Raw genomic sequence first — 25229 nt, 5'->3', positions numbered from 1 at the left:
GTGTCATTTCAACACTATGTTAATGTTTGAGGCCACAGTTTGCGGTGGTCTATTTTTATACTGCAGTATATTGAAAGGTGGTCCACACTGTTGGACAAAAATAACACGACTGTCACTGTCTGGTTCGATGTTTTAGTTTCAGTGTTGGATGTTAGCCCAGCTGTAATGCTACCGGATATCCTTCTCTGCTTTGAAAACCAGCATTTGTTTGACACATGAGACCGCAGCTACACACAACATGTAACTGAGATTTGGGTGGCATACATGTCGGCTCCTTTGCAAGCCTCTATGAGTTACAGTTACCCAGAATCCACCTCTATGCAAAGATGTTGATGTGTTTTTGTAGCTTGTTGTAGCTTTTACCCAGTCACAGCCTCTGTATGTTTCGCCTCTGGTCATTTAGCATTTTGCATGAGCATCAGCCCCCCTCATCCAATCACAGTCCTGCAGGCCTCACACACACCCATAAACCCACACAGACCACACCCCTCTCTCTCTCTCCACCCGCCCCTGCTCCTCTCTCCTCCCGCCACACTTTGAAGTTCCATTCTCAAACCTTTTGGAAGAGGATCAGACCGGCTGTAAAACAGAATCACTAATTAATTAAGCCAAGTCAAATCTGAAACACTGTTTGTTTGCTCGCCAACGGAGCAGACACAACAGCACAATTTCTTTCCTCCTGATCCAAAGTAGATCAAAGCAGACCTGTCTCATCCCTGGGTAGGGGAAAATGCCAGAAATGAAAGGCATCATCCCAGGGAGCTTTTACCAACTTTTTGGAGAGGAGCAGCATTTGGGGTCCCGCTGTTTGATCATCTGAGGTGCTCAAAGGGAACATTGTGTGCGAGGGCAAATCTGTTCCGTAGCAGGCTCAATATGGTGGAGAGATGCTTATCTCGGAGCTAATGAAATGCCGGGAGGAGTAACAGTAATCTGCTATCACCCTCCTCCCCCTCTGACCCCCCCCTCCCCCCACCCCCACCACCACCACCACCACCACCACCACCACAGACATAAGCCGGTTCTTTATGAGAGACGCTGCCGCCAGGGGATTGGCTGCACATCAGATCTGCGGGGCAAGAAGAGGGCAGCCGAGGCTCGCACCCTCCATGCCAAACCTATTCCTGCAGCTACACACACGTGCATGACAAACACACGCACGCGCAAGCACAGGCAGTTCAGGAAAGCTGCCACACACTGGGAGCAATCACACCCAGCTTAGCTTGGCTACTGTATTACATATAACTGGGTCTGTCCCCCCTCAAACACTCTGCTGGGAACAATGGTGATTTTAGGATGGGTAGGATAAGAAAGCCTTTGTGGTGAAAGTAACTTCTTCTCCTCCCGCCGAAGCCAAAAAGCCACTAATGGAGTGCTCATGTGCAAGGCGCTGAACACATGTAATATAATCTGAAGCAAGAGTGTCCTCAGCAAACTCCTCCCTTGTTAACGAAAGGTTAAAAGAAGTGGATAAAAAGCCCATGTAGGCTATTCTTCTTGCATGCTTGCAGTAGCGATGTTAAGTATCCTTAAGACACTTTCATCATTGAGCCCTTCTTCCCTCCTTTGCAATTTTTGCCAGCAAGTTCTTTTTTAATCCTCAGAAAACTTACTGGAAGAGCTTCCTTAAACCCACAGAATGGAAGGCTTTCAAGTGCACCGGTTGTCCTATCATCTCTTCTCTCCCTGTTTTCTCTCTCACTTTTACTTTATTCCACTTTGTTAGATCCATGGACAATGGATGTGATCACTGCACTAAATGCAGTTCATGCAGCGGACATCATAAATCCTCCACAGCTGTCTTTATTTGGGTCTTAGTGTGCCTGAGGAGGTACAAAATGGCTTGCTATGTGAACATGAGGACAATTTATTCCAAACTGAAACGAAGAACCATTTCATAACAAATTGTTTTCATTAGAGGTAGTTTATAAAAGGACAATAATACAGTGGCTGCAAATCAAACGTTTGACAGTTTCTCTGAAGGAAAGAATAACATGGATCAAAAAGTAAGATTCCAAATTCTGATTGACACTATTTTGGTGTGATGGTTGAAAAAAGCCTGCAGGCATGAAACGCAGACTTGTTTTTACCTTTCCTAATTTCTTAAAGGTGAAATCATCCAGATTTGATGTTGCTGTCCACTCAACATAACCTACATTGCAAAGTAGGGTAGCCAAACCTTCTCCCATTCTCCCCAACTAAACTACGGAATGTTTTATTGAAGCAAATTATCTATTCTAATTATCTTGTCTTCTCCTGTTAATCATGGAGAATGAACAGAGCAGCATTTTCTAATTAACAACATCTGTCTTGAAGGGAGGACAACCACAGCCCATGGGCGTTGCCTGGCCTGGGCATTCGTGGCTGTAGCCCCGAAGATATTTTCTTTAACCCCGACTAATTCTCCACTTTGAGCGAGTTGTCGCTATAGAAGATGACAGTGTTGTAATTTTGTATCTTCAGTGAACAGAATGGAGGTTAGACCAATCAGAGAGGGTTTACAGAAAAATACGTGAACTTGTGTTTTATTGGCTAACAGGCCTCTGTCAATTCTTCAATTGATGGGGTTACTATGCCAAACACTAGCTCACACAGTCAGTCAGTGTGAGCAAAAAATGGATATACAAGATTTTTTACCAGTAAACGGGTTGAAGCTGAAACAGTGGCACAAACCTCTCATGCTGAGACAGGAAAACAAGGTGTCTAAATGTCTGTATGAGTTCAAAATTACGTGAACATGATATAAGCAGAGCATAAGTTATATACAGCTATATACGTAGTTTGCATTGCACTGTAGCTAGCTTAGCAATGATAGCTTAGCTGTGGCTCCCCTTGGCTAGCGACACCAAACTAGCCTAGTTAGATCTTAACCTTATGTCTGTTTCCCTTCTTATATTGCAGCCTGGACAAGTTGGGTCATAACAATACTGATGACAAAATTTAACCAGATAATATCATTTGTCTTAATTTTTCCACAAGTAGCAATATTTTCTCATGTTTTACTACCTGTACCATTGAGGTGGGGATTGTGGTTCATATCAACCATCAGCAAGTCCATCAGCAATGACTTTGCCACCAAATTATGAAAGTTTACTCAGTCACTTTGAGTATTTAGCCATTTTCAACTCTCATTTGGGAAACTGCCATTATATTATGGGTTTTGAGGATTTTCCATTATGTAGGCCTAGTAATAATGGTAGTAGGTGTCTGATATAACGCTCATTGTGGTTTGAGACATTTGAGTGGCTGGAATATTCATGTACAGATTATATGGTAAATCAAATCCAAACCCTTCATTTATTCTAAAATTTTCACATTTTTTAAACATGCACGAAAAAATGCATTGAAACAGTCTATTTAGAAGTATGTTCTTAAAAGTTTTTTGATGGAGAAGAATCTGGGCTCAGCCCCTAATGGTTAACAGTCCAGCCAACGCCCCTGCCGCAGCCCAGACTCAGGTTCAGCCCAGTGACTAAAAACCATTCCAAACTCCATTTATCAGTCATGTTATCTCTTGTCTCTCAACTTTGTCTGTTACCCAGTGAAGCAGAACTGAAATAAAAAGTGAATTTTCTGCCACGCTTCCAAATTCTGGGCTGGTCTCATTCAACTCTACATTTCAGCCTGCACCTCACGTCCAATCCTGTCTTTAAATGGGAGGGAAAGACTGTCTCCTCCCGGAGTTCTTAATTCAGGATCACATCACAGCGGGGAAAAAACATGGGGAATGGAGGCACTTTGCAGAGCACTGCTGGGGGAGGGGCGGATCAGAGAGGGAGGAGGAGGTGCAGAAGCAGGAGGGAAGGTAAAGGGGACCTCATCAGCACATTGTTTGGGCTTAAAGAGTGGGTGTGGAGTGGAGGGGAAAGGATGAACCACAGCAAAAAAGAACCACATAAGTACTGCACTTGTGTTCGTGTGTTTGCAGGTTTTCATTCAAATCAGCAGAGAGCCTACCTTCTAAACGGTAGTGTTCATCACCAATCCGCTCAGCACATGCTTCATCCATAGATTCCTGGCAAGAGAGAGAGAGAAAACCCATATATCACTGTTTCAAGTCATATAATGGCGAAGTATCATATTTTTGTCACATAAAAACAAACATCTTTAACGGTGCAAATCCACAGCACAGCTTTCCAACACAGAGCGATATGCCCAAATCAAAATTACAGCGTTTATATGTCTATATATGAACAAAGTTTGACAACTGCACGCTGAGCTTAAACAGCAGTGGAAAGTTTAAGAGGATAGTAATTGCAGGACTGAAACAAACTGAGCACAAGACTGGCAGTCAGAATTGAGACCATGAAAAAAGTATCTAAATCACCGCCGTCTGCCCTGCAGTGAATTCTGGGAAAGAGGGCTGGTAGTAGGGCTATTTCGGTGGTGGACTATCGTTGCAGCGATACGTTCGGAGGCTTGTTTCTATTCACCCGGGCCCCCTCTCCTGGCAACTCTGTCTGTTAGTGCATACCACAGAGACTGGAGGGACATGTGATCCCTGGGTTTCACTATGGAAAAGTCTGGCTCAGGTATCCATGTGGCAGTCATCTGGCTGAAAAACCATTACTCACGAGCTGACAAACACGTATACATGCCCACATCCGTGCAAACATACACACACAAATTCAAAGACCTACCCATGGTCTCATTTTTAAGTTTTCCATTGCAAACATACTACTGCAAAAACATTTCTCTCTGACATCAAAAACTAGACAAATTGCACACAGATTCATCAGAAGAGCCACAACATATTAAAGGTAGAGTCAGTGATTGTAATCCATTACACTTTTTGTCAAATTCAGCGAATATCTCCTCACGGTCTGCTAGCTGTCCGTTCTGTGTGAGCAGTGTTTGGTGTTCATACGCGGCACTGGCTCTGTAAATAGGCATGTAAACACAGTGGCTTGAAGTGAGCCGCAAAACACTACGCCAGCCAATCAGCAGCAGTGGCCGTTCATGCTCGCGCACAGGGCAGGGGAAACAGAACCCACTTCGTTTTTTTACGCTCCGAGTCTGTTTGTGTTAGTGACGTGTAATCTGAGCAGGCAGCTGTTTAAATCACAGAAATATCCCGCTGTATATGTGTTTTACCATATCAATGAATCAATAAACACAAACACTGTCAATATCTCCCCGTGGAGTCGACATGCAAACTATTTTGGGTCAGTAAATTTCTGCTGTCAGTCAGCCTGGAGAAGGCAATTTGTTCGGCCGCTCGAGATTGAGTGAGAAGTGGGGAGGCCGCAGAGAGGCGGAGAGTGTGGATATACTGTTGTGCTCGTGAGACGAATTTTTGTTTTTCCACTCGTGATAATGTGTAAGAGGAACAGAAGTGACTCTACAGCTGACACAACACTCTGGATTCTGCCATATTTATCTTTTGGTTGTTGCCTTGGCAATGCACATCGATTAATTTGGGAGGCGGAGCTTCTGAATCAGCACAAAGGGAGGGAGTGTATTTGTTTGGGTGTGAAGTTCACACATTAACGATCTTTCTCCAGAATGACTGACTCTACCTTTAACAGGATTGCAGAACAATAACAGACACTTATTATAGCTGATGAATAACCTTGATAATTAATGATTAACCTTGTAAAGTTTTTATTGTATACATGCTTGTGTGTTCATCGATATGTTTGTGTGTGTGTGTGTGTGTGTGTGTGATACAGAGGCAAAGCTGTGACAGCATGACAGACGGATTTTTGTGTAATCCAGAGAGGTAGAAGGTCAGATGGTGTGATCCTACCCTCCTCAAACTAGTGCCGGCCAGGCTGCAGCGCTGTGGGTGGCCTCAGGAAGAGAAAGCAGCAAACCACAGGACTAACTGACTGATAGACTGATACCCCAAAGCAGGAACCCAGGATAAACCTGTGTTTGTTGTTGGTATGAACAGGTCAACATGCGTTCCAGCCTGGCTTCATAACCCTGCTCCTGAACTGGTTTTAATGCAGGACTGACACTGCTCAGCTTTGGTGTGATAAAAGGGTCACAAGTAGTCTCTATGGTAACTGTAGGATTACAATAGGGTTACTTAAGAATACAGGCAGCTTTAACTTTATTTGAATTGACAACCAGTGTGACCAAAAGCCCGTGTGTTTTACTTCACTTCATTTTTCTTTGCAAGGTCAAGAATTAACTTTTATGCTTTAGACTTGCTTTTATGCTTATGACCACTAATTGACAACGGTCAATTAGTCAGTTTAACAGTCACACTTAATGCATCATTTTCAGTGGGCAATTTATTCATGTTAAATGGAATACAGCTACTTCTTCAAGTCTTGAATTTGTAGAGTTTATGGTACTTGCCAGCTTTGTGGTGATTTAAATATTTAATTAGTGCTCATTGCACTTTATTATGTAAACTTTGATAGAACGAAAGAAAAATAAGCCTTAAACAATATTATTCTTCATTAAGATTTATTGTAAAAGTAACTCTCCTTCTGTCCAAACACTCACTTGCTTTCTCTGCTTGCCCTTTCTCTTTAAATAAAAGATTAAATTACTTTTAAACCTAAATACTATTATCAGAATCATTCATTTTTAGTAACTTCTTAACCAGAGATGTTTGCTCACCAAAGCTGGGCAGCAGCCTGCATTCAACACATGTCATAGATATGGTCGGGTTGTCTCATTCAGATGGACCCACGTTACTGTGTCAGTCTAAAAGGAGTAACACTCACACTGACCTCCATTTCCACAGAGCCCCACAGAAAAATAAAATCACTCCACCATCAACATTCCCCTAATTCCTGACACACAAAGATACACACACACAGATACACCGTCTTGAATGTATTTCCGTTTTTTTTTTTTGATGAATGATCCAAAATTATTTAGGGGTTAGCCAAGAACATGAGAAATGGGGGAAGAGGAATGTGCTAATTGGTTGTTGTCTTTGGTGATGGATGGGAGCCGTATTATTAGTATACTGGGGTTACTCTGGGATTTGCTCTGGTCAGTGTTAAGAAAAAAATATCCCATGCTTTTTTTAAACTTTACACACACACACACACACACACACACACACTCATACAAATAGGCACTTCCCCATCCTCTCATGCAAAGTTTCTAAAGACAACGAGGAAGCAGAGGAAGAAGCAGAAACTTGCTTTGAATCTTGCAACCTGATTAAGAATCCATAAAATCTAGATCTGCTTCATAAAAATAAATAGAAATATTCGCTTGATTTTTTTTTTTGCTCTCAGTTTCTACAGCCAGTGATACAGCTTTCATGTAAAGACTGCATCCATCACCCTGGTCCTAACTGTTCTCACATACTCATCCTTACAATCTGTAATGATACAGTCTCTATGGAGCAGCTCCAGACCAACTGACCTGATGACATTACCACTTTAAAGCTTCGGTCTCTAGTTTCTGGCTTTGGCAGGGAGCTGTTCGCAATGACTGATCAGATCGTCCTGAGCCAAAAAGAAACATGCAGGCGTTCTAAAAATAAGCAGTGTTTTCTTCTAAGTTTCCTGTGTTCCCATCAGCCAATTGGTCAGGGGAACAATGAGGAAGATGTCTTTGTCCAGCTCTAGAAAAGGGAAGTTTTGATGGTATTAAGTATACTAGATCCTTTTAGACAGGAAGCTCTACAGACACCACTGAAGACACTGTGAAATGTTGTGAATATATTTTGTGAAGAGCTAAAAAAATTACATGACCTTACATTCATATTCCCTCACATTTGCAATTCTAAAACTAAACTTCCCATTAGTAATATCAAAAAGTTAAAGCAGTAGTTGTAACAGTAGTATTGAGTGAATGTGTGAGCTGCTTTTAAACACACTAGAATAGAGTAAGTCAGTCCAGTTTATTAAGCCACAGAGAATAAAGGCTTGATCTCACTCATTCAGTTCCACTTCAAATGAAAGAGCTCAAAGTGGATTTGCCCAAACTGCAATGCTGGTCATCCCTCTCTAATGAGATTTTTCATCTAATGAGTAAAGAAGAGGCTCGACTGATGCAACATTTATAAACAGTTAGTGAATCTGAATGCTCATTGCCATCAATGAGAAAACCATGTCTCATTAGTTTCAGCACACATGGTATGTGTGCACAATGACCAAACTATATGTAAAATGGCGACCACAAAAGAGCCATCAATCTCTTTTGGTCAAACAATGAGTCAATGACGGGCTTCCCTTGGGACCCTTGCTAATTTAAGGGTCAGAGGTCATTGTGGGAGAGCATTTCAGGCCAGAAGAGCTCCCCACCCTCCCACCTCCAGTGAACCAACCACAATCTAAACAATGAAAATGTAGGGTGGTAAACTTCCATGGAGCCAGTATTGGCAGCGGTAGAATAAAATGAACACTGTATGATTCAATGCACTGCTGATTACTGCTGCTATACACTGAGTGATGCAGTATTTGAACGTTTTGTTGCTGCTTGTCTTTACGGCTGGCCTAATCAACTGGCAGCCCGTGGGCCACATCCGGCCCAGAAGCAACCTCCAAGTGACCCTGCAAGCTTGAATTAAATGGGCTATTTTAATAGCAATTTTAATAGTTTAATTGTAATATTATTTTATTAAAATTATTTGTTAATAGCAATGTTATTGTGTAGCTCAAATGGTTACAGCACTGTAGCTGTGGTCTACAATCTGTAAGCAGTCAGGAAAGAAAATCAGTGTGAGAAACATATTCCGCCTGTGACTACAGGATCTGAGTCAACTGTTGATTTGAGTCATGCATGGGCAAGTGGGTCCGCCATCTTGGACAGTTAGGTACGGCAACACCACTTGGACAAACCACATACACCCGTCTGATTCAATTGCACCCGATCAATGTACGTCCACTAAAAATGCTTGTTTTTGTCACTGACACGCTCAGGTTGTTATTTAAGTGTCTGACAACATTATGGAAAGGACCATACAGAGCAAAAAACACTTTTTTCTTTACCTTTCACTTGATCTGGTCTGTTTGTTATTGTGTCTAAATAAGTCTCACTCAAGGAGAAGTATTGCTCTGAAATCTCATGAGAGGTGAGCTGTTGCAGGAAGACAGCCGTGGAAACGTGAGTGAGAGTTGGAGAGAGGAGTGCCGGGAAGAGTTTTTTTGTGTTGGAGCACAGCAGCATAGCTTAGTGTTATCCAAAAGATTTACAAAGTCATGGCTGAATATTTAGCTGATTTCCTACAACTCTTGCAAGCTTTCAGAGCGATACTTCTCCTTGAGCGAGACTTGGTTAGACACAATAACAAACAGACCGGATCAAGTGAAAAGTAAAGAAAAAAGTTTTATTTCTCTGTATGGTCCTTTCCATAATGTTGTCAGACACTTTTTAAAGTGAAACAATAAACATTGCTATTTTTACTACATTCATTTGCATTTGTTTAAAATTTGTCATTACGAAAAGCTAAAAAAAAAAAAGGTTTTTAAATAGGCTGCTGAAAATGTCTGGCCCAGCTACATTTCCTGGTTTTAAAATCTGGTCCAATTGAATTTGTAATTGAATAGCCCTGCTTTACGGCTTGTGGTCCAGACAGTTTTATGAAAGCTTACAGCGAGGTGTCACTTCCCCGAGACTCCGCAGGATTCGGTCAGAGGTGCGGGCTTCGGGGCACAAACAAGCATCTCTCTACTGCACTTGGGACCAGCTAAAACAATTTTCCAGACATGATGTTAAATGTTCTGTGGAAACCAGAGCATAAAGCATTCTGCTTTCAACAGCAGCCAGGTCCTTCAGAGCTTCTTCAGGGCCTCTAGGACAAGGGGTTGTATGGCCCCTGTGTGTTTTAAAGTTGTTCAAGCCCCCTCACCAAAAGTGATTTATTGCTGGGCTACAACACAGAACACAGTGTGCCTGCCCCATTACAACATCCCATCTACATTACTCGCCGGCCCAAAGGCCTGTTTGGTTTGGCCATTGTAACTATTTGGCAAACTTCATCAATGGCACACATTATGAATATGGATTTGGACATGCCAAAAACAGATTAACATATTTAAGAATAATAATATTTACTGAACTAACATTATATCCAGTTGACGATTCTACTCCACTAGGTGTGTTTTCCTTATTAATGAAAACATCAGCTCTAAAACATTATAATTAAGGATGCTCATTTAACACCAGTCCTTTGACCAACTCATGTTCAACTTAACAATTATTTATAATTAATAATCAATTGAAATGAAAAAGCAAAGTAATTTACATGGTTTATTGAATTAAACATCTCCTCTTTCTGGTGTTCACTTGCTTTACATTATCTTACTTTGCTTGTGTAAATGTGTGGACATGACATGTTCAATGAAATACATTTTATTCCAGTTACAAACCTTTTGTAACTTCATCTCATCAATGAGGCTGAAAGTCACCTAGATGCATCATAAATGGAAGAGTTGTAGCCTGACACTTATGTCCATATAAGCACAGTCAGTCTGAGGCCACATTCTGGAGGAAATTTAATTAAAATGCCACATTCCTTTTAAAACTGGGCATTTTCATTATGCCTGGCGAGTCAAATATGGCAACCTTGCCAATGTATCACTTGGTTGCTCATCTTTATTCAACATGAATGTAAATAAAATAGATCAATGATTGTGCACATCCTGAACTAACTTAGATTGGGGTGCCGCTGAAAAGAGCACTCTGCCCAGCTAGCCTACACTGGATAAAATAAGGCTAAAAAACAGCTTTTGCCATTTCAGGGTCCACATTGTATGATGGTGTTTTATCGTATTCCCCAGGATAGAGAGCAAGAGAGTTAGAGAAAGTGAGAAAGACAGTGAGCGCATGCTGGCACAGAACCAACTTGGTGAGTTAAGACAGAAAGTTGCCTCTAGCGTCATCCTTACTCTGACACTGCAGACATGGACCCACTGGGCCAATTTTTCTGTGAGTCTGTGTTTGAAAGCAAAAGGGCACATTAAAGTGCAAGTAATATGTACTTGTATGTGATTGTGGGAAAGTCCCACAAGGCTTCTTGGTCTTGATGCTGTCTGCCTCCACGACCCGCCACACAGGCTGACAATTTATGCGGCCGACGACAGCTCCCCCTGATCGTGCGCCAGGGCTCAGTGGAGGCAGGCCTCTGGAGCAATGGCAGCGCTACTGGCACTCCATCAAAACCCGGGAAAAATCTCATTAGGACTGCGGATGGGTGCCTCCTGCTCCGTCCCTCACCCGGTGCAAGAAAACACCTTCAGGACTGCAACATTCAGAGCAGCGGTGCCGGCATGAAGTGGGGAGCGACATACATGAAAGGCCATTTAGCCAAGTGAGAAAGACAGGCAGAGTGACAGAGACAAGGGAGAATGTGGGAATAGTGGTGGTGTTTCTCCAAGTACATGTCTGCTTCCTCTGGAGACAACTGAGCTTGCTGACACTCTCATAAAATCCACCCAGCACTAGAGAGGGAGAAACAGAGCTTTACAGAAAGTGAGAAGCTATTAATCTCATGCATGTCTAACAGCTACATTGTGTTCAATATCTGAACACCTACAGTATGTAGATTTTTATGTATAGTAGACTATAGGAAGTATCATGACATACCAAAGAATTAGGGTTGTAGTCTGCTGGTCGACTAGTCGATTAGTTGGTCGATATGCTCTCGTCCGACTAAATTCTCATTGGTTGAATAATCTCCATGTTATTTTCATAAGGAGAAAAGTGCTACATCAATAGCTTTCCAGGAGTAATCCAATATTTCCTGCAGCGGGAGGGACAGACTAACAAATTACCTGTAAAAACGGGGGTGTATTGAAAACACTCCCGTTGTTTTCACAACTTTGAACTCGCCCAACCTAATGGAGACTGCTGGGTCTAACTGTACTCAACGCTTACTGAACGTACTGAACGTTTCTCCATAATGACACAACGAGAACCCCCACCAGGCCAAAAAAAATATTTTTTAATATTTGATATCCAAATGAATATCCATTCATTCGGAGATCGATAGCATTTGGGAGTCTCTGTGCAGCGCTGTTCCGGTACGTGAGTCAACCTCTGTCGTTGCCTGGGAAACTGTTGGTAGCGTAACTCCATCCATTAAGGAGTATGTTTGCGTAGCGAGTGGGAAAGAGCGAGGGGCAGAGAAGTGACAGTGGATGCGAGCGGGGCAGAGGAAAAGGTTAGTAGTAAGTTGTCAGTCTGGTAGTAAATGTACAGTACAGACTACAGTGTGTCAGTTAATAAATGCTAAAAAGTCACGTCTGTTGTTTCCCCAAATGTTGGAAAAGTGAAGCAGGTTAGCTCCAAAGTTAGCAACAATGGGTTAGCATAACCTGAAGACACAAAACAGAGAAATACAGAACAGAGAAATGTGTGGCTGCTGAGTTTACTGTGCACTCTGTCCCCACGACTAATCGATTAGTTGAAGATTATATACGATTTTAGTCGACCAAGATTTTCTTTGGTTGACTACAGCCCTACAAAGAATAGTGCAATACATGTGATGCCTTGCTGTCCTTGTAACAGAATAGCCAAGATACACTTGACTTGTCATCACATCTTTGTACTTTGTCCTATATAGTTAGCGCATTTGGTGAATAAAATGATTTTGACTGATTCTGTATAACTTGGATAGCAACCATTAGCTAAAGTTGATGAATTACTAATGGGGAAAACAGCTGTATAGTATGGGAATGTCCAAAAACTCTAGTGCAGACACAGTCCCTATGTTGAAAACCAATAAGTAAAAAAACAAAAAACTTTTATTAGTTTTAGAGCTGCAAATTAGCTTATAGATGTAGTGTTACACAGAGAAGCCCTCAAGAGAGGAAATACCCATCCCCCTCCACCATCCCAAAGAGTAAAGTGAGATACACAGGAGGAAAGCAGCAACTCCGGGAATCTGAAGCAGTGCCCATCCTGCAATGTGTGGTAAATGTGGTGATACCATTGAAGGAAAAACAAAACAAGGAAACAAAATGGACCATCCGTCATCACCATACAGCACTTTAAACCTGGGTCCAGTCCATGCACCTTCCAGCAACATTAAACAACCTCATTCAAAAGCACCACGCAGCAGTAAAACATGACGCCCCGAGATGGAGCCAAGATAGAGGGTGTTGATGTGAGGTAGTGAAGCAGTGCACTGCCTGTGAGTGTGGCTTCAAAGGGGATCAGTTTTCACACATGAAATAAAGATCTCAGATAATCATATAGCATAGCAAAGCTGACGCGAGACAGTCCCATTTACGGAGGGAGGGGAGATGGGGCCAATTTTTACACAACACCTCCTGACTGAGAGCCGTGGCAAATGAACGCTTCTACATTTCTCTGAAGACAACAAGATAAATCTGTTTTTTACACAGGGACTATCAGGCTCATCATCACATGATGCACTGAGGTAGTTTATTGAATTTGCTCCAGTAGAACAGACGCTTGGGTTCTCTAAAATGTCGATGCTTTACAACAAACTGAGCAAATGCGTAAAACTGATCTCATGAGCAGTCAGCAGTGCCCAGAGGAAGTCATATCTGCTGTGCTTTACAATGCAATTTTATGCCTTTGATAAGAAACTGAATGCCTTTCCAGAGGTCACAGACTGTAAATCTTTTGATGTTGAGCTTTTCACATACTCCATTAACAAAACATAAGCTATCTGGTGGGTGCCTTTAATCTCAAGCGACTTACAGTACATTTAGTGCACAAGTTTTATTTTTCAGAATAAAAGTAGAAATATTACACTGCTGAACAGCGTTATTACCAGTTCACTATGCAAAAAAAATTCACATTCAAGGGCTTGGTCAGGTGGGAAATAACAGCAAAATTGTACAAATATCATCAGGCTGCTACAACACCCAACTTTGAGACCACATGTAGGCCGCAACTGGCCAGCAATCAAAACCCACCAAAGCTTTCTCTCTTGTGTCTTAACCAATCTGTCCGCTTTAATTTGTCACCTTGTCTAAAGAAACGGTAATACTTGATTTGACATATAAACTGGCTAAATATTAAGTCTTTAATTCTGCCCACTTAAGAGGGCTAATGTGTCATTTGACATCTCAGAGGGAGCATCAAAGACAGACATCTTCTCTGTAGACTCTGCGGCCACACGCCTGACACCCCTCAGTCACGGCACACCTACTTCTCTTCCTGCACCCCAGGAAGGAAATTATAGCCACGGAGTTGGGATCCATCACTAGGCAGGTTGGACGAAGCCGCTCTATGATTAAAGTGTGCATGATCAGCAACACCAAGGCTGGAGGGGTTTGAGGAGGCGTCGCATGCCAGAGGGCTTACCGTGTTAACTCTAGTTCATGACACAGGTCGTTGAGAGATTCTCCACACAAAAACACACAGAAGAGAAAGGAGAGGTTTAAAAAAAAAAAAAGGCACTGCATATGGAGGAGGTGTTGTTCTGTAGAGTTGCGCTGTGCGTGCTGTATATTAAGCTAAATTATACACTATGTCTGTGTAAATTAACTCTCTGACATTGCCAGATAAGAGGTTGCAAAGACACATGTCTGCGTAGTGTGTGAGCACATGCATGTGTGTGTACATTCATGTGAATGTGTGAATATTTGTGCATGTGTTGTTTGTTCTCTGCATTCATTTCTTCCTCTTTTTTTTTTTTCTTTTTTTTTACAGGACCCACAAGTGCAGTGATTGGATGCTTTCCTTTTATAGAGCGATAGTGCACAGCCACCAGTCATTTCTCCACGTCAGATTAACACTGCAAACACTGCTGGTCACATTACCTCACCCACATCAAAGGCTGCCTCCTGAAAGGCTCAGTGGAATATTAGCAGAGATTTACAGCCCTCATCTCTGTGCTTCAGAAACATGCTGATCTGAAGTAATCTCTCTCCTCCTCTCCCTTTTTTGTGTTTTATGTGTGAAGTTGGCCAACACTTTAATGACCCATTTACAAAACTTTTACACCTGCAAAGATAAGCTTTTACAACTCAGCCAGCCCCTCGAGCACTAAACCCTACCTGTTATTCAAGGTAACAGCCTTTATTAGCGTTTCAAAAATATGTAGTCACTAAAATTAACATTTATCACACTCTTTATCAAAGCCTTATCTCACCAGAGAGAAGCAGAGGGAGAAGATATAAGGTGTCAAGATCAAGAGTCTAACTGCAATTTAGAGAAACCGTGCCAGCAATTAGTAACTACTGCATTCTTCAGGACAATCAATAGATCAATACTACTACTGTTACTGTTAATTATTGTCATTTTGAGTCTTCTTTTGATGATTTGCATTTATAAGCACACACCAGCATGAAGGTTAAGTTTGTGCAGACTGCATGAGCTAAGCCTCTTCTGTTTTTATCCTAAACTTTCCTCAGGAGTCAGAGGGTTAACAGGGAATCTGAGCTAGAGGTGAATCCTTAAAACACATTCTCCACCAGCCAATGAACTCCACTTTGGGACCTTGCATTCCCAAGAGGAAGCTGTGGTTTGGAAGGGAATGGAGACAGCCTGTCGCTTGGCCTTGATTTACAGGTGGTCTCCGCCTGCCAAGAGTAACAAATCACAACATTATGGCCCTCCGAATTCACAGTGAAGCTCAGTTCCAAAGAATGAGAGAAAGAGAAGAGAGGGAGTCTTATGCAAAATGACACACCTCATCTCCAAAAGCTTGTGCGGTTAGTACGGCAATTGGATATCTCACCCTCGCTGAAGGAAATTAGTTATCTCTGGAACCTTTAACTTCCTCTACAAAAAGGGCAGAGCAGCCCTGCTGGGGTGATATGGGTTTGCGGAGCATGTGCATGTGTGTCAATCATTATTGCAAGAAGAGTATGGTTTATACAGTCCAGACAAATGGTTGGCAACATGCCTGCCTCCCTGTTTAAGTGTCTGAGTGTTGTGTTTTAACAGTGAGTGTGCTACACAGTGTCTAGAGGGTCTTAGTAATTAGTCAAAGCTCTCTTTGAGGAGAGACAGTCCTTCAGTCGTCTGGGTGCCTTCAGACGCCAGCCTCAAGTGGTGCAAAGTGTGGGAGGAACAGGGTTTTAGTCAAGAAGTCTACCTTGAGGGCAGCAAGAAAGTGACAGGCACTTCAACCTTTCAGCACAGCCAAATGAGAAGAAACACTTCTGTGATTTGTCATGTCAATGGCTACAGCCTTAGGATTTCACTCCAAAATAATGTATATTCATCTTGAGACTGCTGATTCTTGATGTTTCCACAGTGTCTAACATTATTTTAAAAATTTAAAAGATTAAGAATGTTCCTCTTCAAAGCCCTTTCCTTGTCTCTGCACTCGTCAGCAAAGCTCCATGTGGTAGGTTCGACGTTTTGAAAACCTCTGACGTGTGCATGCTGACCAGATGGGACCGACCTCAACACCAAGGTGGCCATTCTCCCTCTGTGCCGATGCACACACATATCCATACACTCACACACGCATATGCACACAGCATGTTTGGAGCAGACATCCTGCCAGCCACAAGCCACTACCTCCAAACATCCGTCATATCTGACCTTTTAACTGTGGACCTAAAATCTCTGTAATTACAGAGAGTGTTTCAACTTAGCAAGTAAACACAGCAGCAGAAATAGACACTTCAACTACTATATACAAGTACGCTGGTGCCAGAGGCAGGTTTCTATTCATAGCTGACTGGAATTAGTGGCTTGTGTCACTGCTCACCATAATGAACTTAAAGCGGAGTAGTTTACTTAGTTGCTTAGCAAACTGCTACCAAATCCCACTACTGATGCTTATACATGCATTTCACTCACATATCACACACGTAGAAACACATAAACTCGAATACAAGCGTACACACAAACCAAGAACCAGGAAACCATGATGAAAAAGCTAAAACCCAGTCCATGGTCTCTCCATTAAATCTCTGAATTCAGTTAAAAGGGGAATTACTACTGTTGGTTTCACAGCTTTATTATATTGTGTCTTGATTATAAGCGAAAGAATCATATCATCAGCATACAGGAAACAGTACTGATATTTTTCACCATTTATGACACAGTGAAAAGTTAAAAGTTACATCCACAAAAGTAAACAGCAGCTGAGAGAGAAAGGGAACAAATTTAACGTAATTGTCTTGTTTGAGCCTCAGAATGAGAGAAAAACTTTGGGAAGGTAAAGTTTACTGCGTGGAGAGAACAGTTTTTGTGCCAAAACAGTGTGATATTTATTAATAGAGGTATAGGAACACTACAAACACACACCTACATACATCCAACAGAAATGTATTTCACATACTTTTAGAGGTAAATCTAAACTTACTCAAATTTGATAAGCCAACTACATCACAAGGTTTGGGGGTCTTGCAGTCACTATTGCAGGCCCCTGAAGGCTTAAAAAACTCTGTCCTATGCAGTGTAATACTCTTTACCCATCAGGGCTGCTGTTTTTGCAAACTTGAGCAAGAAACTGGGTGGAGGAGTGGTGGGTTTGACAGACAGGGCAAATGGCCCTTTGGGGAGCACAGGGTTGGTCTGCTTCATTGAGTCTACAGGGTGAGGTCCTCTTTGGGTTGTGGCACCTGTGGAGCATAAACACACCAGGGGAGGACAGCTTTCCTTTCAGCAGGGCCGCTCTTCTGTTTAGCTTTCCTTCCACCAAAAACATCCCCTAACAGACAATCCAGACCTCCTCCAGGCCTGGCGCCACAGGAAGAGCTGAAGAGCCCTGGAACCTCTGTCTGTGGGAGGCACAATGCTCTTCCAGCTCTGTTTACCTAAATCTACTTCCTCCATTCCCTCTACCTCAGGTGGCCTTAGGGCTCTGGTCACCAAAGCTCTCAAACACAAGGAGGATAAATACAACAGCAGGGCTCATGGAAGCTGTGGAGTCCATCACTGGTGTTTCCCTACGTCCAGTTTGTAAGAAAAACAAGTGGAAGGGAATCACACTGGGACTGCGTGTCTGTTAGCAGCGATAAATGGATTCACATATTAGGATAAACAAATTGGTAATGTGTGTCTAGTATATATTTGTGAATGCCTGCCTACTTCATGGCACATGAGTGTGCATGCACGCTCCTGTGCATGCGCGCAATCTCATGAGAGCCTGATAGCAGTTTTATGCAGATGTTGATCTCGTCCTATTTGAGAGCCACTTTGAGTGCTCAGTCAAATTATTCAGCACTTACTGCACGGGCCAGAGCGCAACCCGCAGGGGAACCTGATAAACAAACAAGAGAGAATTATTCAGGGTTTAAACACTTAAACACCCACTTCAGCAGAGCCTTTTAAGTGGGTGATTAAAATGGGCACTGAGCTCCTACAGAAAGCTCAAAGGAGCTCAGCGCCACCACAGGAGCCTGAGTCACCTAGAGTTTCTCCCAGACCCACACATTCACACACATACACACACACACACACACACACACAAACAACCCTGTCAATCACTAACCTAATTCTCACATTCAAAACTATACTAACATCATCATCATCACCATCCTCAATAAATAAACCATCATCACTGCTTTCTGCCCTCCTCACTCCACAACACGTCTCTATAGACCTTTCTCACTACAGACATTTGTCATAACAGAAGCACAGGTGTAATTAATAACATTAATTGATTTGATTTACTGGGACACTTAATGTAACTGAGCCATCATTAATGTTCTTAGTTACACCTGTGCTTTTCCAACTATGATAAAATCAAAATGTAAACAGTCAGAATTTTTGCTCTTGTAACAGATATTTTGGTTTCGGAATGTGGCTGAAAGCGCTCTAAGTCATATACAGTAGAGTAGAGTCAAGGCACGTACTCCCTCTTGCATAACTTGGATTCAATCACATTGGTTGAATGAAACTGGCCATTATCTATCAACTACAATATTTATCACTTAATTGGTCTCCTTTTGAACTTAATATTTCAAGTCAGAAGGGGAAGGAACATTTTCCTGATGCTTTTTAAAATACATTATCAAGTATACACACAGATCAAAAGGTTGAATATAATATGTGAGCATACATGAGCATTTCAGCAAGATGATGATGTCAGTTAAAAGAACTCTATATTGAGATGGATTGTCTGCCTGAAGTGTCACACTATTTAAACTATTTACTTTGCACATGTTAATCAATTGCAAACCATTTCAATCTGAGGCTGAGTCCAGTTTCAAAACAAGGGCAAACAAAATATCTTCACGTCCTAAAAATCTGACTATTCCAGGATTTTGAAATAAATGCCACACTGTGGAACAAAACCCTCCAGCCTAAAATGTAACTGTGAAAGGGGTGGTGAGAGACACTTTGATCAACAGCTATGTTGCTCCAAACTGAGCATATATTTGGGGAAACAAAGCACAATCTCAGCTGCTAATCCCCTGAGATTCAGAGCACATTCCCGCAGAAGCCTTTGATCTCTGGAGTGCATCCGGACAGCTGACTCCAGACACACTGCACACTTACATGCACATGCATGAACAGATTTGCACATACATGAGCACCATTTCACTCTTACTACTAATATGCCAAATGCATAGTTTTATTTCTAATTACACCTACAAGTGACAGTCACCTAAAACTGAACTTCAATATTGCATTTCTAAAATCAGAAAACGATATGCAATGTGTAATAGTGTGAAACACACAGAGAGATGGAGAGGAGATGCTTTAGCACAAAAAAAGAGAAAAAGGTGGATAAACCTGATCAAATGTCTACATGCCACTAGAGCTTTGCCTTACTCTAAACCACCATCATTCTTTCACAGAAATCCTTTCCAGAGGGCACCATTCATTGAGTTATCCGCTCTGCTTTGTCACACAGGAGAGACTCTTCCAGCTTTTACTAATCTATGTGACATACAATGCCGGATGTGACATTAAAGCCACCTGCATGTCCTCGAACCTCCCAGTCCCCCAGCTACGTTGATGTCAGCCAAAGACTTCCACCCCATCTTCTCATGGGAACATTTTTTTTTTTAAATCACAGAGCCCCTCTATGGCCAGGTGCTACCCCTCCTCCCCAAAGGCTAAGGCTTTTCTTCTCTTTAGAGTGTGGCTCCAAACTTTTCTCCCAGCCTCTTCAAAGAGCAACAACAGGCCCTTGGTCCCTTGGGAGCACAGAGGGGGTAGAGCCCGGCGGGAGAGGGGCATACGTCACACAGCACGCACAAGAGGCCAGCCGGTGGGAAAAGAAAACGCACAGGGAGAAGACAGAAAGAAGGAGAGAAAGAGGAAGAGGAGTCTGCATTTGAAAGGTGCTTTCAGCTTCTAGACAAGGGCCCTCGCTTTGTGAAAACGACAAGGAGAGAAAAAGCACAACAGCAGAAGCGAAAGAAGAAGGGGGCGCAAAACCTGCCGTGTCTTTTATCAGACTCGGAGGCTGAGGGAATGTGTTTGAAAGCTTCAGGCCTACATACTTCCAAAAAAACTTTTCTACTTGCAAAAAAAAAAAAAAAAAAATCAAAGAACTGGCAACCAACTACGAGACAAGGGGGTTGGGGGCAGAAGTTCCACTGTGATTCACTTTTGAGTTGCATTCTGTCGTCAGATGCACCTTTGCTTTTTGTCTAGGATCCCATACAAGTTGATAGAAGCTCGGTTTAAAGAATAAAATGTAAGCCTTGGAATTGTAAGAGCAGTGGCTTGGGAAGACTGGAGGTGGAGGGGGTCCTTTTACTACACAGAGGGTAGGGCTTCATGGCGGAGGAGGAGCCATCAGTGTCACTACAAACACCTCCCTGCGTGGCCCACTTCAAATGCAGTCTCATTTCATCAGCCACAACCAACACAGGGCCACAGGGTAAACGCAAGAAACAGATGGAGTCTAGGAGGGGAGAAAGGAGGAGAAGGGAGAGGGGGGGCGGGGGGAGGGGAATTTTAAGAATAGAATGGGGTGACTTGGGGAGAAATAATCATAATGTTTGAGCAAAGCATTAAAATAAATTTTTCTTGAAGTGATTCTTAACATGCTACAAAAATACTAGACTTCCCTTTCAACTCGTGCCAAGAGAAGCGTCAGGAGCAACCTAATAAACTAGCCAACAGAAATTTGAACTTCCAAGTCATAAGTTGTGAAAACCTTCAGCCCTATCAGTGTCTATGTCAGCGACATAATTTTACAGGGCGCACATAACATATCAATTTTATGGGTAGGTGTGGACACCACACTACACAGGGGGAGAAAGTGTGCTGAGACTCACATGACCCGGATCTCAAATGTTGAGACCCACAGATCCACCTGCCCGCACCACTCAGTCACTGTCTGCCAGCCATCTGACTGCAGAACTCATGAAAGGGTACGGGGTCTGCGAGATAACATCATTAAGCCTTCAAGTGCACCTCTATGCCTCAGTCTATCCTGGCATTAACGCCAACTGCTAATGTGAGCAGCTCAACAAAACAATGACTTCTATAACACCAGCTTTGTTCCAACAGGGACTATAGTTTGGAGAGGATCGGATCAAAAGAATTCCAAGCGTGGACTCCCTACTGTTGACACCCGACCCACATTCTCTGGGACCCTGGCTCAGCTGGGAGGGGGGCTCAAAGAACAGCGGCTATAAAAAACTGTCTCACCAGGTATTCTATACAATATAAACAGCTTTTAAAGCTAAGAGACTTGACTCACATTCTCTCAACTAAGAGGTTAGCTTCTGTTTTCAGAAGGCTTTTTAAACACTTCTCACGGCGCATTAAGACTTCTATTACGATTACCATTTTCTTTCCTTTTTTGGATACACAGCTAAGCTTACATTGTTTCGAGAAATATACATGTTTTAATCATAATATTAAGCACAGCGCTTTTACCACACATGACGAATTAAAAAGTACTAGTATCATTTGTGATGATTTATTAGGTTTTAGGAAAGCTAGTTTTTGTGCAGGCCTTCAGATACTCCACCCTTTTTGTGCGCTCCATCAGTCTGGCTGATGTTCAGGTTGATAAGAAAATTCACTGAGGTGTGGCTGGGGGTGGATTGAAAATTCATGGCGGTGCGAGAGAAATCCTCCACACAGCAGTGCAAAATGTAATCCGTTGGTAAAAATCAACCATTTACTTATCCTGTGCGAGAATGAACGATATTTTTTTGATGTCCTTATTTTACAACTCGGTGCTGCCCTGCAGTAATGGTGCCGCCGTGGTGAGAAGAAAAGCAGACAATCGCGCCACATAAGAACAGACCTAACGTGGAATCATCACATTCAGAAATCTATTTTTTGAATGCTGAAATCTTGGTTATTTGATTGTTGCAAAGTCAAAAAAATCTCTGTGTGTGAACATGGATTTTTCTTCCCCCTCAGCATTGCTTGTAACTTCATATGTGTAATAAAATATGTTCAATGCACTCTGGCAAACCACAGCAATTGTTTAAACTTTAAAATAAAAATGAAAGATTTTGCATCCACTCTATTATCACAAAACAAAAGCACCCAAATAAATATTGATGTCAGAAACACCTTTCTTCTTTTATTCATTTTCCCTTTGAGCTATAAAAGCCATTAGGCACCCAGACTTGAATTATTTATACACACTGAACTCCGCCAACTCCAAATTGTTCAAAAACATCCAACTCTTTCAGCAGCTCCTTTTCCATCCTGGGCCAAAACTCACACAGAAGTGCATGCATATTTCCAAGAATAGAGTAATGAATGTTTGTTTTTGTGGTAATAATATATGGTAATTGCATGGTAATAATCCAAAGCTTATGAAACCCACTTAACACATGAACAACCACGTAAATGGCAGATATTTTCTACTGCAGCAGCATCAACATGCTCTGCAAAACTGACCAAGTTTCAGGTGTTTCTCATACAACCAGTCCCCCAAAAAATATCCCAAAGACACAGCGCCTGCAGTGAGTGGGATCCTGTTACTATATAAAGATGTTTATTGCAGCTTTGGGCACATGTCAGGATTAGCAACTTTGGCACCAGGTGGGTGCAACATGTAAAGCCACTGCCCTCCTCCCAGCAGTCCGTAACAAACTCAATTACTCACGTCACCTCAGACTGGACCATGCAACACCGTGGTTGCCCTTGCGGCAGAAGACAGAACAATGGTGGACTTTAGACCTGACGTGGGCACAAATTTGTAGATATTTCAGTTGCCTAAGACGGGTAGTCACCACCTCATGTTTGATGTTTGCCCTTCTCCTCACCAGCATGCCAATAAATCCAAAGGCAAATTTTTCCAGGAACACAGCATGTGCAGTTGTGTCTTGCTTGCATGATAATCAGTTTAAATGCATGGCATAACATAACCTTTACACAAGCACTGCTGCAGGCTGTAAGAGCAAATGTCTTAGCATCATAAAAAGCAAATGAGAGGGAAAGAGACAAGAAAATATGATTGACTGTTTATTACACGAAGCAGCTGCATGCCACTGATGATAGGATTCTTTTTTTTCTCAAATTGTGATCAACTAAAGGAACTTCCAGTTATTTGAAAGTAAAATCATGCCACACATCATCACAACAGGATATCACAGGATGTGCTGTAATGTGTTCTAAATGCAAGCAATCCTGGATTCTAGTCTGCATTCAATAGATAAATGCATTTCTGCTCAAAGTGTCTCGATCGTGGGTGGAGGAACTGATTTTCCTTTTTTTTTTTTCTTGATGGGCTCCAATTCCTCAAACATGCTGCCTTTGAGGAAGGCATCGCTAACCAAAGAGGCTTAAGGCTCCTCTGAAGCAATTCCAAAGGATTTCCCCACTTGACAACAACAGCACTGTTTACGGCAATGCCAAAATACAAAACAAGCATGACCTCCAACATTTCTCCCCAGCCTTTACAATCCACACTTGTCACCAGACTGTCACACCACAATGCTTTCAACTCAAGCTTGATCTATTGTTACCTTTAAAAAAAAAAAAAAACTCAAATCAGTGCACTGGCTGATACCAGCATTTGTTCCAATCCCTATATGAGTATTAAAACTGAATCCTTGTTTCATTTCAGTCAACAGAAAGACAAAGGTAAGACTGCAACAGACGTATAACTGAGGTGCGTGGTTAACTTCTAGAGTTTTGCAGTTATGTGTAAATTTTCTACTTTACATCACCGATTGGTGACACTTGCAAACATTTCACTCTGAAGTCAGCAACATTTCACTCTAACAGCAGCCAACATACAATAGATATAAGCTCAATTGTTAAAACTTGTCCACCAAAAGCTTTAGGAGAGTTTTCAAGGCTTTGAGCGAATTAGAGGAGTAAAGATTTCGGCAAAGACAGACAGACTGGAGACTCAGCGTAACGCAAACTACGAATAAAGTGTTAAGTCTAGAGGCGCGCAGACGAGAAACCGATTTTCAGTTCATGTTAAAATGCGCACACGCGCCGTCAGGAAGCAACAAAATACTTAAATGTGAATTAAACAAGCAGCTCAAGTGCGCTACTTCACCATAAATAGGTAGACCTCGTGGACAGCGTCGTACTCACCCGTGTAGTCAAACCGCAGTTATTCTTGTGGTGACAGTCCTGTTGCTCGAGGCGAGAGCTCGTGCAGTAGTATTTCTGCTTCACGAGCCAGTCGTCGATTCCCTTCCTCGCCAAACAGGCATTGACTACAAAACTGTCGCCTGAAACAAAAGGAGCGCATTATTACAGCTACTGTATAAACTCTATTTTCTCGCTGTACACTCGTGTTTTACAGAAGCAGTCCATCTTCAAAGAGTATATTTGAGCTAAGACCTGAACTCGGGAAAAAAATGCTCTGCTGTTCACAAACTGGCCGAAATGCTCAAGACATATGAAACTGTTTTATATAGGATAGAAAGATAAGTGCGCTCACCTTCTGGGCTCTCCCTCGGTTTACAAATAGCAGCTTGAGAGAAAGAAAGACAGGAGACAATGAATACGGTTACTCCAAAGTATCGCAGCACCAGCAGGACAACTACAGCTGCGCTTTCTCTCAGGAATAAGAAACCTTACCATGTTTCGAGTGCAGTTTACCCATTTCTATGCATTGAGTTGGAGGTGAAAACCATCAGATGAATATAATCCAAATAAGAAGAAGAAGAAAAAAAAGAAACAGCCTGCGATGACAGAGGCGCGTCCGTGGAGACCCAGAGCAGACTGCGCTCAGTACGGCTGGAGAGAGAGCGCAAAGAGCCTTTGATCCATCCAGAGCCCCTCCACTGACAACACACACACAGAGACACACACGCACACACACATACACACGCAAACATACGACTTCCTGTCAACGCTTCACAATAACACATTTCATTGATGAGGCATGTTGGAGTTAGAAAGTCATGATTGGGGAAACGAAAAATAAAGATGTTTTGGAAAAAAGCATTTTGTCTATGACAGCCTTATGCTGTAATTGAATGTTATGATTGATGAGGTCAGAAAATAAAATATTCAGAGTCTATTCCTGACGC

At 42.2% G+C, this 25229-nt stretch overlaps 1 protein-coding gene across 1 annotated transcript in view; it reads right to left on the bottom strand.

Annotated features, from left to right (window-relative positions):
- Positions 1–24997, bottom strand: part of nkd1 (NKD inhibitor of WNT signaling pathway 1) — a 31697-nt gene extending 6700 nt beyond the window's left edge. The window contains exons 1-4 of the mRNA XM_044377475.1: positions 24775–24997; positions 24635–24667; positions 24283–24422; positions 3958–4015 (exon numbers count right to left, since the gene is read on the bottom strand). Of these exons, the coding sequence (XP_044233410.1) occupies positions 3958–4015; positions 24283–24422; positions 24635–24667; positions 24775–24799 (256 nt within the window). The 5' untranslated portion in view covers positions 24800–24997. The remainder of the gene's footprint in view (positions 1–3957; positions 4016–24282; positions 24423–24634; positions 24668–24774) is intronic.
- Positions 24998–25229: the final 232 nt, after the last annotated feature.

Source organism: Thunnus albacares, chromosome 1 (assembly GCF_914725855.1).
Source record: "Thunnus albacares chromosome 1, fThuAlb1.1, whole genome shotgun sequence".
Taxonomy (NCBI): domain Eukaryota; kingdom Metazoa; phylum Chordata; class Actinopteri; order Scombriformes; family Scombridae; genus Thunnus; species Thunnus albacares.
The sequence above is the reverse complement of the archived record's forward strand: the minus strand, read 5'-3'. Positions and strand labels throughout refer to the sequence as shown.